At 40.5% G+C, this 24,691-nt stretch overlaps 3 protein-coding genes across 5 annotated transcripts in view; 2 read left to right on the top strand and 1 right to left on the bottom strand.

Moving 5' to 3' along the window:
• Positions 1 to 1,357: 1,357 nt before the first annotated feature.
• kif15 (kinesin family member 15) lies at positions 1,358 to 14,929 on the top strand. The gene is made up of 35 exons (XM_030045080.1): positions 1,358 to 1,514; positions 1,784 to 1,814; positions 2,170 to 2,356; positions 2,472 to 2,548; positions 2,643 to 2,680; positions 2,782 to 2,879; positions 3,014 to 3,193; positions 3,466 to 3,675; positions 3,814 to 3,939; positions 4,215 to 4,337; positions 4,460 to 4,613; positions 4,818 to 4,909; positions 5,029 to 5,232; positions 5,879 to 6,056; positions 6,152 to 6,293; positions 6,792 to 6,933; positions 7,258 to 7,434; positions 7,548 to 7,676; positions 8,157 to 8,262; positions 8,421 to 8,586; positions 9,283 to 9,433; positions 9,547 to 9,632; positions 9,748 to 9,826; positions 9,961 to 10,047; positions 10,168 to 10,272; positions 10,427 to 10,549; positions 11,376 to 11,522; positions 11,638 to 11,733; positions 11,823 to 11,987; positions 12,530 to 12,633; positions 12,743 to 12,809; positions 12,888 to 12,925; positions 13,099 to 13,231; positions 13,933 to 14,064; positions 14,171 to 14,929. Exons 1-35 carry the CDS (start codon positions 1,496 to 1,498, stop codon positions 14,243 to 14,245), a joined length of 4,167 nt encoding a protein of 1,388 aa, XP_029900940.1. The 5' UTR covers positions 1,358 to 1,495; the 3' UTR covers positions 14,246 to 14,929.
• Positions 14,930 to 15,229: 300 nt separating this feature from the next.
• tdrd9 (tudor domain containing 9) overlaps positions 15,230 to 24,691 on the top strand; it is a 29,274-nt gene continuing 19,812 nt past the window's right edge. For both annotated transcript variants that reach the window (XM_030045083.1, XM_030045082.1), the window contains exons 1-3: positions 15,230 to 15,423; positions 23,730 to 23,815; positions 24,501 to 24,565. In XM_030045083.1, coding sequence (XP_029900943.1) covers positions 15,296 to 15,423; positions 23,730 to 23,815; positions 24,501 to 24,565 — 279 coding nt within the window. In that variant the 5' untranslated portion in view covers positions 15,230 to 15,295. The remainder of the gene's footprint in view (positions 15,424 to 23,729; positions 23,816 to 24,500; positions 24,566 to 24,691) is intronic.
• Positions 17,337 to 22,230, bottom strand: rd3l (RD3 like). 2 transcript variants are annotated; one of them, XM_030045087.1, is made up of 3 exons: positions 21,729 to 22,230; positions 20,822 to 21,164; positions 17,337 to 19,067 (listed from the first exon to the last, which is right to left on the bottom strand). In XM_030045087.1, exons 2-3 carry the CDS (start codon positions 21,133 to 21,135, stop codon positions 18,704 to 18,706), a joined length of 678 nt encoding a protein of 225 aa, XP_029900947.1. In that variant the 5' UTR covers positions 21,136 to 21,164; positions 21,729 to 22,230; the 3' UTR covers positions 17,337 to 18,703. The 2 variants fall into 2 exon arrangements, with proteins under 2 accessions (XP_029900947.1, XP_029900948.1); XM_030045088.1 differs by having other exon boundaries at positions 20,822 to 21,155.

The raw sequence follows: 24,691 nt of genomic DNA, 5'->3' as shown, positions 1-24,691 counted from the left end.
CAACAGTGCGGTTTGAGGGACATTAGTCATACAGATAAACGTTTCAACCTACAGATGTGCGAAGAAGAAACAACCTGAGGCCCAGGCGCAAAAAAAAAACTACTTAAACTTTAACCATCTCTACGAGTTTCATAGCCTTGATCTAAAACTGTGTGTAGTCTCCATATTATTATTCTAGCTTATATATCAAGTCATGTCAGAAAACTCAAACGAGCCTGGTGAAATAACAAGAATACCGTATTGATTAAACACTCGCTACATTATTGATTGATGACAGCTCAATCGACCATTAGACAAAACAAAACAAAACAAAAATGCTCTGGTTTGGACAGAGACAGCAGATTATGCTCTCGCCTGCCTCTGTAGTCCAGTCATTTTGTGAAAAAACCTAGGACAAATTGCAAGAGAAGCAAACTCAACTGATTTTGTATCCTCAGTTTGTCCTGAGTGGGTGGGGGGGGGGGGGGTGGGGGGGGTGGGGGGGGGGGGGGAAGTCCCAAGAAATCCCATTGGTGGAAAGTTTTGAAAATCACCTCTATATGACCGTGTAATACCAAAAAACACTGTTTTTAACACACAGGGGAAAGGGGTTCAAAATTTTACTTTCAGATATCACTATAAAAATTCATAAGTTGATTACACACACAAAGACAAGAAAAAAGTCAATTACAAGTTCTTTGAATTATTCTGTTTACACATGCATATCACACATTATCTGATTTGATATGCGCTAATAAGGAATATAAGGAATAAATGCCAGAACAGATATTTAAACAGTGAATTAAAAGGTTACTATATATATATAGTAACCTTTTAATTCAAGGTTACTATTTATATAGCAACCTTTTAATTCATTGTTTAAATGTCTCTTCTGGCATTTATTCCTTGTATTCCTTATTAGCCCATATCAAATCAGATAATGTGTGATATGCATGTGTAAACAGAATAATTCAAAGAACTTGTAATTGACTTTTTTCTTGTCTTTGTGTGTGTAATCACCTTGTGAATTTTTATAGTGATATCTGAAAATAAATTTTGAACCCTTTCCCCTGTGTGTTAAAAACAGTGTTTTTTGGTAATATGTGGTCATAAATAGGTGATTTTCAAAACTTTCCACCAATGGGATTCCTTGGGACTTTTTCCCCCTCACTCTGGACAAACTGAGGATACAAAATCAGTTGAGTTTGCTTCTCTTGCAATTTGTCCTAGGCTGACCCCAATTTTGGCCTAAAATTACTGGACTACTGTAGCACCCACCGTCAACGCCAGTCGAAGTGATACCACGGTGCTACTGCAGATGGCAGCAGCACTTCAGCAAGAGTCCAGGCTACCGGAAATACAGAAGAAGAAGAAGCAGCAAGAGGAGGAGGAGGAAGAAGAGCCACCGCTGCCCGCCAAATTCAAAGGGATGTAAACATTTGCCCTCTTGTTTTTTTACTATCGATATGTGTGAAGACCGACGACTTAACTAACAGTGACCATTCATTTATCAACAATGACTTTGAACGGCAAAGGTAACTCATCGACTAATATACATGGTTAAACTGGCAAAGTGACATATTGTAGCCAGGAGAGCGTATTAACGCTAACCTCCACCTGCGCTGCTTCATGCGGTCAGTTGACGTTACATTACCTGGTTTAACTTTTAGTTCAACCAAGTAAACCTTAATTAATTAAAATTAAATAATTAAACCCGCCCGATTAACTTAACCAACCTTAGTTACGTCTTGCTGTGCCGCTCTCTAGTTTAACTCACTTTCATGTGTTATGAATCTGTCCACAGGATCTGGCGAGTCAACACAAGCTGCCGCCAGGTAATATGTTTAAAATGTAGCTGCTGCTCTGCTTGGTCTGCACACACACACACACACACACACACACACACACCATATGGGACAAATCTGACACACAGATAGTCATATGATAATAAAAGTAAATTAAAATGTCAGCCAGTGTGCTTGTGCGTATGTAGCTTCAACAGTAGTTCTTTACGTTTCTGTTGTATTTCAGCGAATAGTAGTTCTAATGTTATTTTAACCTTTTACTGAAAGTTGCTGAATTTAACTAGACCTTTTTATGTCCTCCAAACATGAATGGACAACTGTATCAGTACTGTATCACCGTCAAAATATTTCTGTGTGACATTTTATATTTTCTTCGATTGTTCAGTGGTGACAGTGATTCCATCAAAGTGTTTGTGCGGGTGCGACCTTTGACCCAGGGCACTGGGCTGACCACAGATGGAGATCAGGCTCTGTGTCTCACAGTCACTTCTCCTAACACCATCCGTCTGCACTCGAAGCCAGAACCACGAACGTTCACCTATGATCATGTCGCTGACATGGACACGTCCCAGGTCGGTGGCTCATTGGCCTGTATTACAACAGTTTGCCACAAACATGACTGTAGCTAATTTGACTCAAGGTGGTTTTACTTTTTATAAAATTCTACTTTCTCTCATTATCCAACAGGACTCTGTATTCTCCAGTGTGGCCAAGAATATTGTTGAGTCTTGCATGAATGGTTACAATGGTACTATTTTTGCTTAGTAAGTGGTGTTTGCATTGTTTTTATACAGTAAATTATATCATTTTGGTAAATTATATGAGTAATTTGTTTTGACCATTCTTTTGTTTCTCCAGTGGACAAACAGGCTCGGGGAAAACATTCACCATGCTGGGTGAGAGCTCAGTTCACAGTATACACTTTGTGTTACATATTTTTTTTAGATCCAATAGTAGAATCATTGCACTGTGCTGATGTTGTGTTGTCTCTCTCTAGGACCATCTGATTTTGATAACTTCACAGATGAACTGCGGGGAGTTATACCTCGAAGTTTTGAGTACTTGTTTTTTCTCATCAACAGAGAAGTCGAACGGGTGAGTAGAACTTAGATCGGAGGGCAAGGTTTTTTTTTAATACAATAATAATGCTGAGTGACACTGGTGAAGAGTATGCTATCTTTGTTTCCTAATGGATTTGTTTGTGTTTTTCTTCCCCTCAAAAAAAAAAGTCCGGGAACACAAAGAGTTTCCTTTGCAAATGTGCCTTCATTGAGATCTACAATGAACAAATATACGACCTCCTTGATAGCGCCTCACCCAACCTTTTCCTCAGAGAGAACATCAAGAAAGGTGTGTTTGTCGAGGGAGCTGTGGAGAAGATTGTCACCTCAGCTGCTGAAGCTTATCAGGTAGGAACCGCTTACCTGTTGTGACTCACTGTTATTGTACTGTGGAAAAACTGAAGCTGTTGTTCTAAAGTCAGACTGGATGAAGTGGGTGATACACTTCACTCCTCAATATCTAGACCCAGCTTCATTAAGATGTTGTAGAAGTCTATTTGTGCAGTATAAATTTGATCACTATCTAATTGCTACACTTGATAATTAATTAGACTCGTACAATATGCTGTTATATAAATGCATCATGGCACTGCACAGAATCTGTTCCTGTTCCCTTTCAGGTGCTCTCTATGGGCTGGCGTAATCGAAGAGTAGCCTCCACCTCCATGAACCGTGAGTCTTCGAGGTCCCATGCAGTTTTTACCATGACATTAGAGTCCAAGGAGTCCGTCAATGAAGTAGTGAACATCCGCATGTCTCAACTGAACCTGGTGGATCTGGCAGGGTCTGAGAGGCAGAGAGACACACACACAGAAGGCTCGAGGCTCAAGGTGAAGTTGTGGCCAATAATGCTGATTCATACTGAGGTTCTGTTATTGTTATGCACTGTATATATGTGTTTGTTCTGTAATTGTGTGTTTTAATTTTATTTTTTTGGCTGACATCTGCTCTCTTGTGTCCTCTTTCAGGAGGCCAGCAGTATCAACCGCTCCCTCATGTGCCTTGGTCAGGTGATCATGGCACTGGTCGACGTGTCCAACGGGAAGAACCGGCACATCTGCTACAGAGATTCCAAACTCACCTTCTTGCTAAGGGTGGGAGCCTCTTAATAGGACTCTGTGGAAACAGTGTATTTTTACTGAGTGGATTATCCAAGTAAAATAAACTTCATGATGATGATAGTCATGTGCAGCGGTTTTTACATAGATAACAGACAAATTACTTTAATTTTAAAGTTATTTTGAAAGACACCAAGGCACAACCTTTTGAACATGACTACATATGACAATACCAGTGTTTAGAAGGACTTCAATTTGACTTGATTTAAAGAGTCTACTGTATCCAATGTAACGCTTGTTTTTTTGTTCAGGACTCTCTTGGAGGAAATGCAAAGACTTATATCATAGCCAATGTGCACCCTGGCTCCAAGTGTTTTGGAGAAACGTTGTCTACCTTGCAGTTTGCCCAGAGAGCAAAGCTGATCAAGAACAAGGTATCTGTCATCAAACACAGATAAACATGTACTGCACTGTGAAATAGATAACCAAGAGCAAGTGATTTCAAAATCCTAGCACTTTAGTAGCTTATTGTTACGTGATATTTCTTCTTTACCAGGCCATGATCAATGAGGACACACAGGGAAATGTGAGGCAGTTACAGGCCGAGGTGAAGAAGCTGAAGGAGCAGCTTGCACAGGCACTCTCCTCTCAGGGGCAAATGATGGACAGTGGGAGAGACGTGGCACCAGGAGGACCCCAACTCTCCACGGGTGAGCGTGCATACATGACGGCCTTGTTAATCTCTGTGCCTGAGAGAAAAATCTACTGAACTCCAGAATGCATATTGTGTGTAATATTGAGTACATACCGAGTAAAATAAGCCTTTTATTTCATTAACTATAAGGTAATAATTTGATTTGATGTGGTGTGAGCTTACAGTTTTTTTTTTGTTTGTTTTTATTTTTAAAAACCAGGTGCATCCTCTGAACTCAACCCTGATGTCTCATACAAATCAAAATTTTTGGCTGCTGTTTGCCTGTGGAGGAAGCGAGAAGATGAGAAGAAGGTAAGAGGAACTCTTTTAAACATTGTGGTTTATTTATTTATCTATTTTGAAACCATCTCCTTGTGATGATGTCACATTTGTGCAAAAATGCTGAGATGAATGGTCGACTCTGCTATCAGATGCTGCTCCAGAAGGTGGCTCAGCTCGAGGATGCCTGGGCACAGAAAGAGAAGTTCATCCACTCTAGCCGCATGATCGTCAAGTTTCGCGAGGACCACATCTCTCGGCTGGAGAAAAAACTTAAGGGAGGACAGAGCTCAGATGAGGATAGTCAAGCTCTGATTGACCAGCTGAAGGAGGAAATAAAGATCCTTAAGGATCAGGTACAATATAAAATGCCCTTGTTACAGTGCCTAATCCAACAGCAATCATGTACTTTGAGTTTTTCTTGTGTATGCTCTGTGGCAGTTGGGTCACTAGGCCTCAAGTCTGAGTCAACTCACAAGTCCTCAATGTTCAGGTCAAGTCCGAGTCACCAATTTTTAGTCTGTCACGTCTGAGTCCAGTCTGCATTACCTGCGCCTGAGCCCATGTTACCTGTCACCATGACAGGTCACCTGTCACCATGTCTGAATTTATTCTCAAGCTGGGCTCGGAGCCACTCTGCTTCAGTCAAAGAGGTGACATACATTTAAAAAGTTATAAACTAAACAAAAATAACAATAAAAATTGTTGACAGCTTTATCATTTATTAATTGGATGTGCTTAAAAACATTGATAGTCACAAATAGTGCAAATTTGGCTGTGAGAGGAAACCTCGTGTGTTCAATAACCTCTAAAAACTTGGGAAGTTCCTTTCAGCCTCTTTGCATGCTGCATACTGAGCAGGTGAGAGGAAGTTGAACAACTGCTAGTAATGCAGCATACAGTATAATACCATGAGAGGCACAACCATTATTGCACTGAATTTAAGAGGTAGAGTAAGTCTTTACACATCTGTTCAACACTGTTTTTTTCGTTTCCTTGTAGATTGAGCATCACCCAAAGATGACCCGATATGCAGCAGAGAACTACAGCCTGAGGGAGGAGAACCGTCACCTCCGCTCGCTTGAATCAGTGAGGAGAGCTGAGGAGGCTGCAGGCCAGGCTGCTGCTGAGCTGGAGGAGGCTTTCCACAGGGCACATGAGACAGAGAGGCAAACACGAAGTAAGACAAGGAGTTTCAGCATCAGAGAAAGGTTTAGTAAATGTGAAACAATATCAGGACTAGATACATTTAAGTGATTTTGTTTTGCTCCACAGCACAGCCAGCTTACTCAACCCCTGTGACTGCAGAATCCGTCTCAACCACCTCCATGGAGAGGCTAAAGGCTCAGCTACTTCAGAAACAGTCGGAGCTCACAGCCACCATTCAGGCGTTCGAAGAGTACAAAGAAGTTACCAAGTAAGTAGGGTATTCAGTGGGTAAATCTGTTCTAAACCCAAATTCACGTAGGATTTTTGTAAAAGCAAAGCAGGGATTTGGGAATAAGCTGCTCCAACAGTGAGAAATGTAAGCCATATTGTAGAACAGCACAAGTGGCAGTAAATGTGAGATTACCTGAGGGATACACAGTGCTCGGGTTGCTTTTATGGGTCACAGGTACATTTCTTTATCTATAACTTTTGGCTTTAAAATGAAGTAATGCTCAGTTTAGCCAGAATGTAATTTGTTTCATATTTCTCATGTTGAAACAATATCAGCCAGTGAGTTCATACAGGTTCACCTCTTTTGTTCCGGTATTGTGATTAAAACAGAACAGAGCAGATATATTAAAAATATCTATGAACATTTCTTAACAGTATATTTGTTTTCCCATGGTAGTAAAAGTTGTTATTTTAGGTTTATTAAAACTAGTTTTGCAGAGTTTATGTGGTTTTTGGATGGTGTTTTGTCCTCTAGGAAACAGATGACTGAGCTGGAGTCTGAGAAGAGATACCTCGACAAGTCCAACAGGCATTTGGAAAACATACTGGAAGCCACAAATGCTCACAAAAAACAGGAACTCTCTCAGCTCAATAGAATTCATGTTGAAACTATCAAGGTGAGGTGGTGTTGAAACTTCTTTCTCAATTTTAACAGTCTAATTTAAAATAATGAAGCTGACCCATATTTCCTCGATATCTACAAACAGCTGATGACGTATACTGATTTTAAAAAAAGAAAGACGATGAAGATGCAAATATCTTGGTCTGGTGCCCTTTTTCCTTCTGCATCCCTTCTCTATTAGTTGTCTAATGCAGTATAAATAAACAAAAGTGGTTTTACATCACTTGTTTTGTTTGTTTTTGATTTTTCCCATATATTTTTTTTGCTTTTCCCCTGCAGTTTTATGTACATATTCTTGATTGTTAATATCTCGTCACAGATTCTCACTACACCAACTAAGTCGTACAACCTGCGGTCACGGGTGGTGCCTTTCTCCAGTCCAGAACACTTGAACGGCACAGCGGAGGATGTGGAGGACATCCGAGGGGAGCAGCCTCCCCCAGAGATGACTGAGTTGGCCTGTGAGGCTCTGACTGAGGAACTTCGACAAGTGCAGGTACAGCAGTGTGGGTTATCCCTATACTGTATGTGCTGTAAAGGCATATAGAGTTGGTAGCTTGAATTTTCTTGGTCAAATGTATGAAATACTTTGTGTCCTCTTCTTGCCAGGAGCAAGCCAGTCGTGTGCAGACACAGTTGGATGAGGAGGAGCTGAAGAGCAACAAGCTGACGCAGCAGATCACAAAGCTTGAGGAGCAAATAGCTGTGATTTCACAAGAGTCTGACCGCAAGGATGAGGTGGGATATCATCGTACCATCATACCAAGAGCTTCATCTAACCAGATATAGCTATGTGCTGTCCAATAATCCCTTCATTCAAACAAATCTGCAGTTACTCAAATTTACCGGCCTCTTTCTGCAGCTGTCTCAGTGAATTTTAAGATTTTAAATGCTCGAATGTGGTTTTATGTCTCTGTTTCATTGATTATGATTGCTTTTGATATTAAGGTGGTCTTGTTTTTTGATGCATTGAGCTGACAACCTGCACCTTTTTGGGTGTGTATGCTTATTCCTCACGATTAATGTGGTCTATCAAAATCAAAGCTGTTCCAATTCCTCTTCTGATTTCCAGAGAGAGTTTGAATTAAAAAACAAGAAAACAAACAATTGTTGAATTGACTTATTGAACCCTCAAATCTGATTTGACTGAGGAAATTCTGATTCTGCTATAATCCTGGTTCTGTAATAATTCATAAACTCTCTTTGCACCTTATGCAGCTACTCTCTACTGAGCAATCCAATAGGAACAAAGAGCAGCTCAGCCTGCAAGAGACCATAGACAACCTTCAGCGGACCCTGCAGTCTGAGAAGCAGGCTGGGGAAGGTAAGGCCTGGAAGGGTCTCTTGTGTCGTGATGGGAATCAGATATAGTCTTGTTATTCTTTATGAATTTGGAGGTTTCTCTCACATGAAATTCCAGTATGGGCCTCACCCAGTTATGGGATGGTAGCAGCAACGCACCAAGTCTTTCTCCCTCTTAAGTTTTGAAGAGCGAGATCTGTGACCTGCGCCTGGTGTTGCAGTCGTCTGACAAGGAGTTGGCGGCTGTGAAGACGGAGCTGAAGGAAGGGCAGAGTCAGCAGCAGAAAGAGATGAGTCAGATCTCCAGCAGCATGATCAGCACACAGCTTCAGCTCGACAAAGTCCAGTATGCACAAGTCTAACATTACTGTATTGTGGCTGTCCTATCACCTGTGTTTGCATTTATGTGCTTCAGATGAATGTTTGAGTACATGACCATTTATTAAGGGACAATTCCAGGTTCAAATGTTCTTTTAGCCCATGTACTAAACTGTGGGCATACTTCAGATTAATACTGACCACTTTCCAAAGGACACTTTTTAGATTTTTGAATGTGCTTATATCACCTCCCTGACCAGCTTACGGTACAAAAATCAGATTTGAAATGTGTCAGATGGTTAATCCATTACAGTCCACTTTTGTCATGTTTATGTTTGATTAACATTTGTTTTCTGGATTTGGTTTTTCAGCAAACCTGTCCAATTAAAAGACAAGACAACACACTAATGTAATACTGATTTGCAGCCAACTTAGAAATTTCGTAGGTTGGAGCTTCCCATCAGGACGTGAACACACAAACACACATACAGTTTTTTAAATCAGTATGCATTACAATAAAGTAACTTGAAATAATTAGGGAAGGATAAGGATAAGTTAATGGATAAAGATGGCTGCCTTGGAGGTGGGGAAAATACATTCAGAAATATAAACAGGTGTGCTCTGTTTTTGAAAATGGTTGCTTATAGTGTAGTGCATGGGCTAAAAACACAAATATAGGCTGTCTTTTTCAATTGCACAAACAGCAGCCATGTCCTAATTCCAGGCTGGAGTGGGAGCAGCTTCTGGAGCAGCACAGGACGCTGCAGGACTCCTTCGACCAGCTGCAGGCAGAGGCCAAGTTTGAAGCTGATCAGGCCAGGCAGCAGCTGCAGGACAGGCAGCAGGAGATTGACCATCTGAAGGCAGAGGTCACGGTTAGTGAGCTAAACTAAACTTGAGGTCTTTTTTTACTAACTCATATGTAGCTTGTGTTACATTTTAACTGTCTCAATTTTCTCTTAGCCCTCATTTTTTACCTGTATTGTAGGATTTGAGAAGTTCCCTGCAAACTGAGCAAGAACACACCAACACCCTGACCTCCCAGTTAAGAGAAAACAAGGAAACTACATCAAAGTGAGTTTGGTACAGCATTGTCTCTCTGTCAATTTGTGTTATTATGAATTACTTTCAAGAGGTTTACAATTGTTGTTTTAAGCTAATATTATATGATTGGCCTTGACACTTTCAGGGAACTTGTTGACACTATGGAGCAGAATGCACAGCTAAGAAAACAAGTCTCTGATCAGATTGCACAAAATCAACAACAGGTCAGGCCTGAGCACACTATGCATGTTTGCAAATTATGCCAATATGCTGTTTTTTTTTGTTTTTTTTTTCTACCACGGCAAATACAGTTCAAGACTTTATCCATTTTTTTGTGATTTTCCTGTTTTTATTAAAGGCCTCTAACATTGCAAATCTTGAGCAAAATCTGACCAGTGCCAGTGAAACCATAAATGGCTTGGAGCAGAAGATTGAACAGGACAAAGTAAGCCTCCGTTTATCATTACTTCATATTCTTTTTTTTTTTTCTTTTTTTTAACTTCAAATTTAATTGCTTTGTCCGTGCTCTGCTGCTTATCTGAGTATCCCTTGTGTCATTTGACAGGGTGTTGTGCTGGATCTGATTAACCAAACCAGAGACCTCCGCAGTGAGCTGGGCCAGAAGGACCAGAACCTCGCTCTTCTGTCTGGAGACATGAAAGACATTACAGTACTTTTATTTACTTGCATTTCACCCTTGCATATTTTACTAGATTACTTACTTGGCCCCATACTCCTCTGCCCTTTCTGTCACCTCTTGGACATATTTTAAAACGTATAATCAGAGCATTTTTAATAAGAATTTATGATGTTCCCTCTGCCAGATTAAGTACAATGCCGCCTGCCTTGAAAGGGAGGACATCAGGGAGCAGAACTCCAGGATGCAGACAGAGCTTTGTGTCCTGAAGGAGGCAATAGAAAGGAAGGTAGCATCCAACCGGATAGAGGTAAGACTGCTCATCAGATACTCTGTAGTGCTCTGAGTCGGCAGTGGGAACTGTCCTTTGCTTTCTCCTGCTTGTGTTCTTACCAGAGTTATTATTGTTTTGTATTTTTTATTAGTTTTCGCTATTTCATTTTTCGATTTTTGTTTTGGATTCAGTTAGTTACCAGAGTAGGATTGCTCATTTCAGTTTTATTTATTTTTGTTATAGTGTGAGTCAACTGCCTTCACAAAATGTGAAGGCAGCTGACTCACAGTCATGTAGATGTTCTAGTCTTAAACATCAGCACCAACGCCTCTTAATGATTGTTGTGTTGACAGATTTTACCAAATTGACAAAAACTAACACTAAAGACATTTTCTGTATATTTATATTTTATTTTAGTTCGTTTTTTTAAGTACACAATATTACCTCAAATAGTTTTCATGTTTTTTCCTCCTAAAGTCTCATTTTTATTTTTATTTCAGTTAACTAAAATATTTTTCACACCTAGTTTTAGTTTTTAGTTTAGTTTTACTTAACTATAGTAACTTGGGTTCCTACTTGAGTAACACATACATTGTATCTGAATTCGCCACTTAGGTATAATATAATATTCTATATACAATCTATATATAGTCTTGTTCTGAGATTCAGGTTTGCAGGAAGCAATTATACCACATAATCAAATTTAACTGTATGTGTTTCTACCTACAAGAAAAATTTTATAACTTTAAGCCCTGCTATAGTTAGATGAAAGTTAAAGAAAATGTTGTGTCCTTGTATTTTGTTTTCATTTTGTCTTCATTTTGTCTTCAAAGCCTAATCCAACATTTGTGACCGTCCTCAGGTTGAGGTACTGCAGGAGGAGGTGGCGTATGCCACTGAGGAAGTCGAGAGACTCACCAAGGTATTAGATGAGCAGAATAGTCTCCTCCAAGCCTCTCAGGAACAAACTGCCCAGAAGGAGGTCACAATCCAGAATCTACAACAGAAGGTACATTTTGAATCACTGCTACAAAAGGCAAAACCACAAAATTATAGTGAAGTAAAGAAAATCTGTTGGGCAATAAATAATTAGAAAGTTAACTAATCAAACTCTTTTGTGCCAGCTGAAACAACAGGAAGAAGCTCTTGAAAAAACTATCAGGAATGGAGACTTCAATCCCATTCTAGAGTCATCAGTCACACCTAAACCATTATCCCGGGTAATTAAACTTATCCCTTGTTTTTTAAACTGTAGTTATTGCAAGACCATGTGCATTAAAGGCTAATTGTGTCTCATGTCTTTCCCTAGACACCTTGCACCCCAAGGAGTTTCAACAGGGATCTGACAGAGGTGCTGGAGAACCAGGAGAGGGAGCTGGAGAGCCGACGCTCCTCCATGGTTACCATGGAGATTCTTCTAGCAGAGCTGAATGCTGAGAGGGCTGCTAAAAATGAGGAGATCCAAAGGCTCAAGGTGCATTTGTGTGGTTTGCCAGAGCTTTTCGTTGGAGCCCCCATAATGCTCATTCAGAATGGCTGCTGCTGAATGTCTCCTTGCACTATACTTTGTTTATTTTACAAGGTCTCTTCACGTCCTGAAATGTTTTGAATTTAATTATCTTGAATATGGATAAGTCTTCCTTTTCAGTTTTAAATACACTTTCAGATTGCTTAAAATTTTGTTGTTTCTTGGTGAAGTTTTCCAGTTATTTATTTTGTGTCTCTTCAGGTCTTAAAATTTATGTTATACAGCAGTAAAGAGTCTCAAGAATTTTCAGTTTTAACTTGCAAAAGATTTTCAGTCGAAAGGGTTTGTAGCTGATGCTTTGCAGTTTAGAGTTCAGTGTCCTGCTCTTGACATTTCGACTGGATATCGTAGCTGCTATAGGGATTGAACCTGTGATTTTTACAAGACTTTTGCAAGACAGTGTTTCTAACTACCAGACTAGAGGTTGATGACAACAATAACAGACATTTAGTCCATTCCTACTGATACTGTGTTTTCACTGTCCTCAGACCCAGCTCAATGAAAAGGAGATCGTCCGAATGGAGATCCAGGCTTTGCTTGACCAGTTCTACACCAAGCAGAACAACCTGGAACAGACTGGGAACACAAATGGGTTAAGTCCATTCATCCAGTCCATTTTGCCACCAATTTTGCAAGGTAATAGGAGACTATTATGATGGTTAATGGTGCAAGTTAAATTAATTTGTATTTATACTTTGCAGTGAGCTGTTGAATGAGGCCATTAAGCAATCCATGCTTAGAGAGCTACAAGAGGAGCGTGCAGAAAAGGTTTGCATCTATCACTGTTGTTTTTTTCTGTTAACAGAAGAATCCCTACTCATTTGTTTTCCTGTCATTCATTAACAGAGCTCATTAATACAGAGGCTGTCTGAAGCTCAACAAAGGTGAGTGCCTGTTGGCCAAGTCAGTTGATAAGTATGTTTTTTGTTTGCTTGTTTTTTTTTTTCATGGTTTTATGATCTTTAAGCCAGTTGTGATGTTTGACATGTAATTTTTTTGGTCTTCTGTTTTCCTGTTCTTTTTTCTGTTTTTTGGTGTGTATTGTTTCTGTTATTAGACACCAGGCCCAGGAGTCGGTGCTGGCCCAGTCTCAGACCTGCATTCAGCAGCTTACCACTGAGCTGAGGAACCGCTGTTTGGAGTTAAGAGAGCTGAGCGAGAGGGAACAGGACCAGGAGAAGTTACTCCAGGTGAGAACATTTCCAACTCAGACTTAAGTCCTCAAAAAACATCCTGTATTTCAAACTTATTATTTGAAGACCAAGTTGGAGTAGTGTATTAGAGTGTATATCAGGCTGCATATCTTTGTCTGAACCCAACCTGAGACAGGAGCATAGTAATCAAGCCTGACCCAAACGCAACAGGCATTCTTTTTTTTCTTTTTTTTTTTTTTGGTGTCCGAACCCAACCAAGAGACCGAGCTGAGATTTGCTGGTCCTCTGTTGCTAGGTTATGCTAATAGCCTACGTGTTGACTTCAGCGTTGTCACGTAAACTCCAGCGCTATACAGAACAGACATTAGGACCATCATTTTCCACTAAAATAATGCAGATATGACAGAACCCGACCCGAACCCAAACATAATTTCTACATTTTTGTCCAGACCCAGCCCACACGCGTCGGGTCAGCTATCCACACTCTACAGTGTTTGGGTCTAAAGTTTGTGTATGGCAAGAATGTCATTTTACTCAAAATTATTCGGATTGTTAGTACACCTGCATGTGAGCTGCTCAGACACTGGAAAGTAAAGTTGTTGTTCTCTCTCTCTCTCTCTCTCTCTCTCTCTCTCTCTCTCTCTCTCTCTCTCTCTCTCTCTCTCTCTCTCTCTCTCTCATCTCTAAAGGCTTAACCTTTTCAATCCCCCACATCCAAATGATATTTTCTCTTACAGGAGGTTGAGGTTCTCCGTAAACAGGTCGTCCAACTCTCTGAGGAGAACGGTAAACTTGTTGGACATAAGAACCATAAACAGAGGATTGAATATTTGGTGAAGCTGAAAAAGGACAACACCAAACTTCATGAGGTAGGGTTAATATTTCTTCTCGTCTGTTATGTAAGAACAATGCTATTTGATGATGGAAATATTGTTAAGACATCTGATCAATCAAGCTTTTGCATCTCTTTTGAAGGAAAATGAAAAGCTCCGATCAGAGATAAGCTTAATGCGAGACAACATTGGATGCCTCCCATCCGAGATGATGTGAATCCCTGATTTTTTTTTTTCTTTCTTTTTTTACTTCCTGGCTGGAGATGAACCCACATTTCTTCGATTTGGAAAGTAATCTCTTTTTTAAAAAATTTTAAATATGTTTTTAACTAATCTGACTTCTTGTAGCATCGATAGAGCTTTCGTCAACCCCATAAGTCACAAGATCAAAGGGACTGTGATTCATAAAACTGTATTTTTCTGTTTTTACAAGGGATAGACATTGATAATACTGCCATAGTTTACAGCTGAATATATTTTTAACCTCTCAAAGTCCTGACTTGAGCATACCTATGCCTGTCATCACACCAGCATAAAGTACTTGTGATAAGACTGCCGTCAGTACACTGCCTTCCTGGGTCTTCTGCTGGAGGTGGACTTGATGTAGTGAAACTGTTCAACTGTTTTCAGGCTAAGTAGTGAAAACACAACAATGCCAAATAGTATGTTCATCTGAAAAACTGTATACAAAAACATTTTACATGTTCAGGTGCTCAGATCTGTTGTGCCTCTGTCTGAATGATGCTGTGATTCTTGACTGAGCTGTTGTATCCAAGTTATTTTCTACTTTTTGTTAGACCATATCGAGGTATGTAAGTGAGGTATGAGCCAAACATCTCTTTGGCATGGTCAGATTTTATTGTCCTTTTATTATTTTAATAAAGAAATTATTTTTTCCTTACCCTGTGTGATTCTTTTTTATTTATTTATTTATTTTTTATTTCATATTTTGTGGGTTTGTCAACAGTTTTTAGGTGATTGGGTTTTTTCAACTGGAATCTATAACCTATATTTTATTACAAGAAGCCGTAAGAAATTTGATATAAGCAATATAATACTATCAAAAAGTGTTTATGTAACAATAAATGGTGTTTCCATTTGACATTGTCAATCCAGCCGCCAGGGGGCGATATAACGACTTTCCCCTTTCCTACCGAGAGGCACCGAAGACTAGCCAATCAGAGGCACTGTTCACGGAGCGCCGTTGTGGAAAACATCTTTACTTCGGTCTTCCTTTCCTGGATACGATAAAAAAACAACCTTAGAGATGAAGAGAAACATTACTGCAGAACAGATATCAGATTGGTTCACTTTGGGAACTAAGTTTGCGAATATTAAATTAACAGATGAAGATGCAAAAGAAAAGTTGGATGAACCTTCATCGAAACAGGCCAGGTAATGTAACTTACTGCTAGCTAGCTAAAATTTGTAAACTGCGGCTACTTTGATGTGCTAACGTTAGCTAGGCCAGGTAAAATACTGGAAGAACAACCCCGGGTGCCTCTTGTTTAGCGTTTTTCATGCACAGTTTTCCTTATTGTACCTGGGCATCATTTCAAGTATGACTATAGTGACAAAATGATGAAGGTTAACTGTCAAAATAAAAAAAAAAAAAAGAAGAAAAAGCGCATGTTTGCAAATGGCAGGCTGCAGATGATTTGAGTTTGCGTTTCCTAGGATAGCGATGGATTTTTTTTAATGGCCTTAAATTCATTCCTTGCAGCCTTTCCCTAACCAACTTATACCTAACTGTAACTATACCTTTACCCTTAACCTAACCCCAATCCCAACCTTAACCATACCTTAAAAATAAGATAAAATGACCACTCAAATTATATTTGGGGGGAAAAAAATGCAGATTAGTGTGGGGGTGCGGCCCCGGCTGGCGACGTGTTGGCGCACCTGACAACCTGACAAGGTGCAGTGTTATGTATTGTGATTGAGGTCATAGTTTGCTATAACATCTCGTGAGGCATTGAATTTAGGACCATTGTGATTGCAAAATAAGTTTTTATTTTTTTGGCAGATTGTTGTTTATTCATAAGGGGCAGCATGTTCTTTGAGATGTACAATATACTATCTTATCAGACATTTTTCAACACCCCATGAAATGGACTTGCTTGATTTTATGTATTTTAAGATTCTCAGTTTTACAGGAAGTAGAGGTCATGTGAGGTCATTTCAGGTTGGCTTTAAATAATTATACAAACTGCATTGCATCACAAATAAGTTGAAAGAAGTAAAACTTGTGTTCAATGTAAAGAAATATGCAGGTTTAATGACTAAATTAGCCTACAACAACATAACTTAGTGGCCTATCATGGTGCTGAGAGCAGCTGTGGCCCCTGGCTCTGAAAGGTGCAGGCTCATTGCTCCTGGGAGAGAGTTGTAGTGCCCACATGCGCAGAGCGGCTGCAAGTTGGACAAAATCCCCAGCAGCCATGCAATGTGCAGAGTCAGGCTGTGATGACCACTGATCAACACAAGTCTGTTTTCAACACTTTTCCTTTAACAGTTAATTTCTAAAAGTGATGTATGATTATCTCCACCAGGCAGAGAGTGCAGCAGGTTATCAGGGGCCTGGATTGGTTGTCCAAGCTGTCAGTAATTTGTCGTTACTCCCATTTTACCAGGAGAACCAAAAAATTATTTGCAAGGTGTGTTTAAAATCACTGAGGGGTGTAAGTACACCTGTTACACAGGTGAGACTCATTTTGATTAAGATTCCAATTGATATCTGAGATAAATTGTTTCAGTTCAGAGTTAAAAATGACTAAGGTCCATGGAACGGGGCTTTGAACATAGTTGTGATTTAAAATAAAACTCAGATGTTTCCTTGTTCATGAAATTTTTGCTGTGGCTCCTGATGTTGGTGCCCACCCAGATTTGGATAATGCACTTGGCCATATTGCAATTTTGATAATATTTCGATTAATTGTTCAGCTGTAGTCCCCACCAAATAGAATCTTGTTGGTGTGTTTACATCCTTATTTCTATTTCTGTGGTATCTAATTTTCTCCCATAATCCTACCCTTTTTTATGAAATGACATCATTATTTTGGATTTGCCAAAAAAAAAAAAGTCTTCAGTGTACAGTCTCAGAAATGAAAGGAAGCAGGCTGTTAAACCACTCCGTCACATAAACATAAAATGCTTTTTATATAATTTGTAAATAAAAACAGTGCAAAAACCGTAGTCTTGGTGTAAATCTGTAATCACACCTGCTACATCAGTCTTTAGATGTGTGTGTGTGTGTGTAGGATTGTTACAATTTTGTGTGTGGAAAAGCATGCATAAAGCAAGCTGGATGTTGACAACATTTTAATAAAATAGTAATGCAACATATGCTTTTATTCATTAGTACATAGCATAAACACACCTCCACCCCCAAACACACAGCATGAAAGCAAGCTAGGACTACAGATTTGTAAGACACTACATTAACTACCTTTTCCTATTCGGGTTCTTCTAAAACAAATATTGATTTTTTTCATCAGTGTTTGCATTTAGACCACCAGTGATGCAATAAAAATAATTTATAACTAAACTGGATTTGCTTTTTGAAATTTGAGAAAACTAAAAACAGGTACAAGACCAGTACATGTAACAGCTGTAGCTTGGCTTAGGAATACATTTCTGATGTTGACTGTTTTCCAGTAACTGGCTGGCTCTCAGATAAAAGTGGCTTGAGCAGTATTGTAACCAATTGTAAATTGTTTAAAAAGGCTGAGAGCAAGCTGTCAGTATAAGGTTTCATATATTGAATTTATCCAACTTTTGCATAGAAAACACATACCTCAGCCAAACCAGATGTTATTGTAGTAGTAAAAGTTTTAATAAATATATTGAATTGATTGGAATGCTGTCAGTGTTAATGTATGAATAAAAGCCAACAAGTTTCATGTCTGCATACACACAACTGCAAAGTTAAATGCACATATTGTTTTTTCCATATTTGTCTCCCTGGAGAGAATCTCACATCGGTTCTGCATGGAGCAAGCATTCATACATGGATCTGCAGGGAGGACAGTGTCATTGTCAGCAGTGCCTCAGTAGGATAAAGCAGCAGATGACTGGTTCCTCTGTTTGGCTTTGGTCACCTACAAAAAAAGCAGGGAGTTGAAGCATGCCCCATCTCTTTTGATTTGCGCCATGGCAGCGTTAAGCAGGTCGAATGATGGCCTAAGTGTGATTGTGGCCTCAGACGGTGGCATAAAATCAGTCAGACTGTTGCTGATGAAGTATGCTCTGTTTCTATACCCGACTGATTGTGCATGGATTCAGAGCAACCACAGGGATATGTAGTTACACATTTTTGATTTCCTTGACACCTCCTTGGTATTGCTCTGGCTGACCAGCTGTTTACCTGTGATCTGCACCCCCCTGTAAGAAAGCTGAGTTAATTATATTAGCTGGATTTTTAGAAAACCGCTGATCAGAGGTTGGTGCAGAGGTTATATAGGGCACATTGTAAACTTGTTGTAATTAAGCATTTTATATCTAGCCTTGTGTCCTCTTAACATTTTGCATCATACTGCAATAACCTCGAGCTACAGGATAACTACAGCTAATACAACACATCAAGTTTTTGCTTGAAGTCTCCATGCGTTGGATGTGATAAATGTGCTTTCCTGGTGTTATGGACAAGACCATAAGCAGTATGAGGAGTGCGTCCTCACAGTGTAGTGCTGTAGGCCCCCGAGGGCCGGAGAGAAACTTCATAGTAATCTGGAAGATCGCAGTCCCTGTGGGCTGTGAATGAACTGGAGCGTCGCATGGCACGGTCCACATATCCAGATATTGTTGGTATCTCTTCTCTTTGTTGCTCTCCACAGTTGGGCACTGTGGGCGTGACAAAGCTCTGCCTGATGTGGTAGCGGTTTGTCCAAGTCTCCATTGGTTGGAGCTGTGCGGGCTGTACCGAGAGCTCCTCCTCTTCCTCGCAGTCCTCTTTGTTCAGGAAGTCTCTCAACACCTGCTTGAAGACATACACCAGCTCCCAGGGCAGTATGTTGTTGGTTGCAAGCACCTCTCGGAACCTGTGGAGGAATATGACACATCACTCATTAATAAATGTCTAGGTAGCAGCAACACAGTTGCGGCTTTGGACACTTTCATTTGACACCAAACAAGTGATTGTTATTGATAACTTCTTTGTAATGTTGGTATATTTCACTAACTGTACAATTCCAGTCCAGCATGCTTCTCCAGCTGTTAAATCTAACCAAAGGATTTTCTTCACATGATTCACTGAAAATGTAGTGTGACAGAATATGGTGGGACTATTGGTAGGCTGTTTTTTGTGTTTAACTGTGATTGTGCTATTCAAGACTATTAGACATTTAACATTACTTTCATTCTAGTTAGATACCACCTATGTTTGTCTGAAGGCTAACTGCCAGCCATATAGCCTTCCTTCTGGTTTTTGTAATTAGTATACAGCTGAGTGAAACTGGTTGACAGGACAGCGATAATTACTGCCTCCTTTACCTTAGATGTTTCTCACAAGAGTTCAGCACTGCCTGCCAGTGCTACTGTTGGCTAAACACGTCTGTGTTATGGTTGGCACAGAGTTCACCCGAGATAAACCCAACACAAAGGCGAAACATGAAATCCCTACTGCAGTGGATTTTTTTTTACCCCTTGCAGGACTTTGAATAGGACTGAATTAAAGGCAAAGCTTTTTTGTAGTGCTGTTGTGACTGCCTCTTAACTTAGCGTTAAAATGTTGACATCTGGCACAACACAACATTTTCATCCTCTCACTTAATTAGTTTGAAAGACCACAGATAAATGCAGAGAGAAATGAGGCATGCTATTAAATGGATGTCTAATTAGAAAAACAACTCAGATCACCAGTTGAAATGATACATTTGTCCCAGACATTTCCCCAACACCAAAAGCTTTCTGTATGAAAATACAGAGCAAGCATAAATAATAGCCTTCCAGTATGGCGTTGTTTAACAGAGTTGCTTTTAAGGCTGCATTGAATGCTTGGTCTGTTAGTGAGTAAATAAACATTGAAATCTTTAATCAAATTATATAAATTAGCCTACATTGTAGTGTTTGCTTGATGATGGAGGTCTTTACTCACCTATTTCCTTCGGTAGTGAATGAAATATTGAGAAAGCAATGTTATATTTATATATGGAGGTGTGTTTAATATACTCTTAAATTCAGATGGACATTATGCCGACACTACTAACAGTCTGTACTGCTACATTCGGCTCATACTATTTTTGGTTCTTGTTCGTTCTTGATGAGATGAATATTTATTTATTTATTCATTCAGTCATTCCTTCATTCATATATTTATTTATTTAATTTATTTATTCATGTAGGTGGGGGTAGGTCATGTTGGAATGATGAGATTGGTCATTCAGTAGTGACCTATTTAACACTGGTTTGTGGACAGGTGGCCAACCCCGAAAATTGTTTGTTTGCTTGTTTGGGGACATTGTAAAGCAGCCATTCAGTGGCCATCTCTTCAGACTTGAAACATATATATTTTTTAATTTCAGTATGTATAACAGAGCTGATGCTGATGAGCAGAATCCCTGGCAGTTCTCTTATAGGGCATCTTTCTCCTTCACATGTTAACACCCTCCACAGCCTGTCTCTGTGACAGTAACACATAATGGCTTCTTTGGCAGCTTGCCCTGCCTCCCTCTCCCTTTGGGTCTTTTTTTCCCCTTTGCCTACTGTCAGCCTTTGTGTTGGTGCAGTGGCTGCTAGCCACTGTTGACAGCATGTTAATGTGAGGACAGAGCACATTACGGCTGCTACCAAACACCTGGAGAGCACAGTGGCTGTGTGGACGGGCGGGATCTGGGCACACAGGCACTCCAGCTGGTGGAGCTCCGATGTGGGGATGAGGGTCCGTAACCTGGGGTACTTCTGGAACCAGTGGAAACCCAGAGCGCTGTGGGCCAGCCTGTGCTCCCGCTCCAGTTCCCGTGCCAGCCGCTCACGCTCCTCCACATGCCACAGGAGCTCTCTGATCAGCATGCGGCTGGGTACGGCGCCCGGGGTGTTCAGAGGTGCCGCCTCGTCCTGCGCCTGCACTCCTGCCTCCTGCGACCACTTCATCCAGCCGAACAGGGGCATGGCAGAAACCACAGACGAGCCTAAAGAGGCTAGGAAAATTTGTTATTCTTGAACATCATAGGCTCACTCCAGCATTTTCCTTTTAAAAATTAGGATTGCTCGAAGCTGATTCAAATTCTCAGGGTTAAAGTCGGACACAGTGAAATTGGATCAGTCTTTCATTCCCTTACCAGCAGACCTCTGCTCCCCGTCTGATGGGTGTTATGATTGCCCTCACTTTCATATTCCCACTCAGCTGACGGTGTCCCAGCTGTGTGTGTGTGGCCCTTTTTTCAGACTGATGGTTTTAACACTGCTCACACCTGGGCTTCAGACGGATTACACTGCCTGAAGGGTCAGAGGTCAGCCCTGCTATACACAATGCTGCTGAAACTGTATGTGTGTGCGTGGGGTGGCACACGATGGCAGGAAAACAAATATCTTTTAATGTCAGAACCTCGCTACTGTCTAATTTTATCTGCCAAAATACAAAGAAAAGATTTGTAATCAAGCAAGCAACAGTGTGTCTCTTCCAACATGTTTATACATTATTCATCATGCACGTCCAACATCTGGCTGAAAACTGGAAGGAAAGATAAATGGTCTGTACTTACAATTGAGAACTGCACTGCTGATGCTTTTGTGAGATACTCAGACTTTGTCAAGGGAAAAAATGAGCTTTTCACAGAGGAAAGCCCCTAGCTCCTCGCCTCCACGGGTCAGTCCACGTGAACTTGATTCCTTCCCTCGTCGTCGACTGCATCCTCGTGTCAAATGCCATCAAAGGAGTGGATCAGTTGAGTGGCGGCAGCAATCCTACACTGTCCTGGTTGTTGGCAACGTTTTTCTCTCTCTGTTGTAGTTATTGTCTTGTCCTTTTCATCCCTCCCACTGCTCCTGTCATGCGGACGGTTTCCAGGAGAGTTAGTCACACACTGCTATCTGACTAAGAGCTGTCACCTCTCCTCTCCTTTCACCCCTCTCTCCTCCGTGCGGTGTGCAGTTTTGTTGTAAGGTCAGCTGCTTTGTAGCTTGCACGAAATGTGTGCATTCGAGAGAAAGAGAGAGGGTGAGAGTGCATGTGTGCGCACAAGCCTTGTGTGTATGTGTGTGTGTGTGTGTTTTGTATTTGAGCTCCTCTTAGTTCTGACAGGATTTCTGCCTACTGTGCTGATAAAGTCCTCCCCTCACCAAGAGGGAGAGAGGCTCAGACAACTGGGAATGCTCTGCCCGCTACAGCGCTCCGGGCCTGGCAGAGATGGCCAGAGGAAAAGACGAGAGGAAGCAGAGACTCTGCAACTTCTGAAAGGCATTAGGCATGGGTAGGAGTGGGGGTGGAGGGTGGTGAAGAAAAGAGTGCAGATGTTGTTGGGAAAAAGCACGTTACTAGCATTACTCAGACTGTACGCTGATATTGACAAAGCTACAGTATTATTTTTGGCTAGGATGCTTTCTGAGACTGAACATCATCAAACTGAATTCTTCACCCTCGAAGAAGACTTCTAGGGTGAAGAATTCAGTTTGATGCTGAGGGAGTGTTGAAGAAAGAGGGTTTGACTGTCACGAGCAGACGGAAGGAAGAGGATTTGGTTATACTGAAAATGAGTAGAACGTGAATAGATGGCTGTAAATCTGTGGTGGCTGGTGTTTCACTCCTGATTTTTTCCTCCTGCTAGTTCCTGCTCAGGTTCACAGAGATGGCAGGTAGATGGTAGATGGCAGGGAATCACCCTGGGCAGGTTGCAGGAGCATCACAGGCAATCACTCAGACTCACACTGATACCTTAATTTAGAGGTCATGCATGACTTGGGAATGTGGGAGGAAACTGGAGCAGCTAGAAAAAACCCACATAGCCATGATGCCCCTTTTGCTGAGTTTGTTTCATTCCCAAACCAAAAAAATGATAAATCAGTATTATGGATCAAGGGCTGTACCCAACTTAGACTTTCCTCAGACAAATCTAATTGAGCTGTGAAAGCCTGTTTATTTTTCCATTTCATGCAAACATAGTCATGCAAACATATTTTAATATTTAAAATCTAAGTTAGCAGTTTAAAGGTGTTAATTGCCAGCTTATTAGAATTAATGTTCATATTTTGTCAGTATAATAAGCAACACCAGGATGGGATAAATGAAACTCTTATATCTAAATTATTTTTTAAACTTGAATTGGAAATGTAAACAGTTACATTGTTAGACAGTTTATGCCTTAATATACCTAATTTAGCAGCAACACATATTTCCAGCATTAGCCATGATATTGAACTGTAGAATTATAGGAATATTCTTGGCAGTAGCGTGCGTGTGTTTGTGTCTAAGGCTCTTACTCTATTTAGGACTGCATGTTGCTATTTGTCACTGATTATAAAGGTGTGTCTTGGGCAGAAATGGCCTATATTTGTTTATGTTGTTGTGGTATTTCAGTGCACCCTCAACAGAACAGAAAATGAACATTCGGTCTCAGTCAACTGCAGGGGGTTTACAAAAGACTATTCATTATCATCAAATTTCAGGGGGCAGCTGTAGTTTGTTCTGTCATTCTAATGAGAGCTAACTCCTTATCAGTCCACAGGCTACAAATGACTTAATTCTTGTTGATTTTGTTTGTTTTCAGCCCATCAGAAGTCCCTGCTGATCAGGGCAGTCCGAACAACAAGAACTCCAGTGGAGGACTGGGGACAAAAAGAGCAGAAGCAGGGAGTAAGTATTTAAGTTTTGGCTAGAGCTATAACAGTGCATTATTGTACATGAACATCATGTTCACTTTAAAGTCCCCTTCCAGACATTTATTAAGCCCCTAAAAATCTTCTCTGTTCATTAGTATTACATATGTAGAAGATTTTTTCCATGAAAAAAATCCCTTGGTGCTGTAAGATGACTTAAATGTAAGTCTTGCCCTCCAGAATGCACAGATCAATAAATATGCAAACAGTCCCCCTACTTCTGCCTGCTTCATTTTGATGTCTCAAGCACCCATCTCAAGTTGGTCCTGTTGATTTTTTGAAAATAAAACACTCAAATGACTGGCGGAGCTGCTGCTAATGAAATGCAAAACACCACCGGTCGGTTGACGGGGTTGGCTGTAGGAGTCGTGACGTACCAAGTCCAGCTGGCCTGGGATGCGTCTGAATCTCAGATTTTCGAGGCATGCACCGACACCTCCACCTTCGGTAGAGGAGTGTGAAAATACCTCTCTAGTGACAAACTTTGCATAAGATACCTAAGATAAGATACAACTAAGTGTAGTTAAGGTTAGACATGAGAAAAAAACAACACATTTTTGAGTGTAGGGGGACTTTTAACTGCTTTGCAAAGTGGATGTCCAGGAATTTTTAGCTGATTGTTTGACGTTGTCTTCAGTGTACATTCAACTCTGTATTCACAGGTAATCCTCCTCCACTAGCGAGCTACGAGTATCCCAGCTTGCCCATAACCAAAAACAGACAGGAGGTAAAAATGAAGCGTCCTTACACCACACACACATGACATCACACAGTCTGAAAGAGCATCCTCAGTTTCCTGTGGAGCTTCTGTTTACTTGGTCGTGTCATGAGTTTACTGAGGTTCTCATCACCG

This window comes from Myripristis murdjan, chromosome 22, assembly GCF_902150065.1.
Source record: "Myripristis murdjan chromosome 22, fMyrMur1.1, whole genome shotgun sequence".
Classification (NCBI taxonomy): domain Eukaryota; kingdom Metazoa; phylum Chordata; class Actinopteri; order Holocentriformes; family Holocentridae; genus Myripristis; species Myripristis murdjan.
Note: the sequence above shows the minus strand (reverse complement) of the source record. Positions and strands in the feature narration are given on the sequence as shown.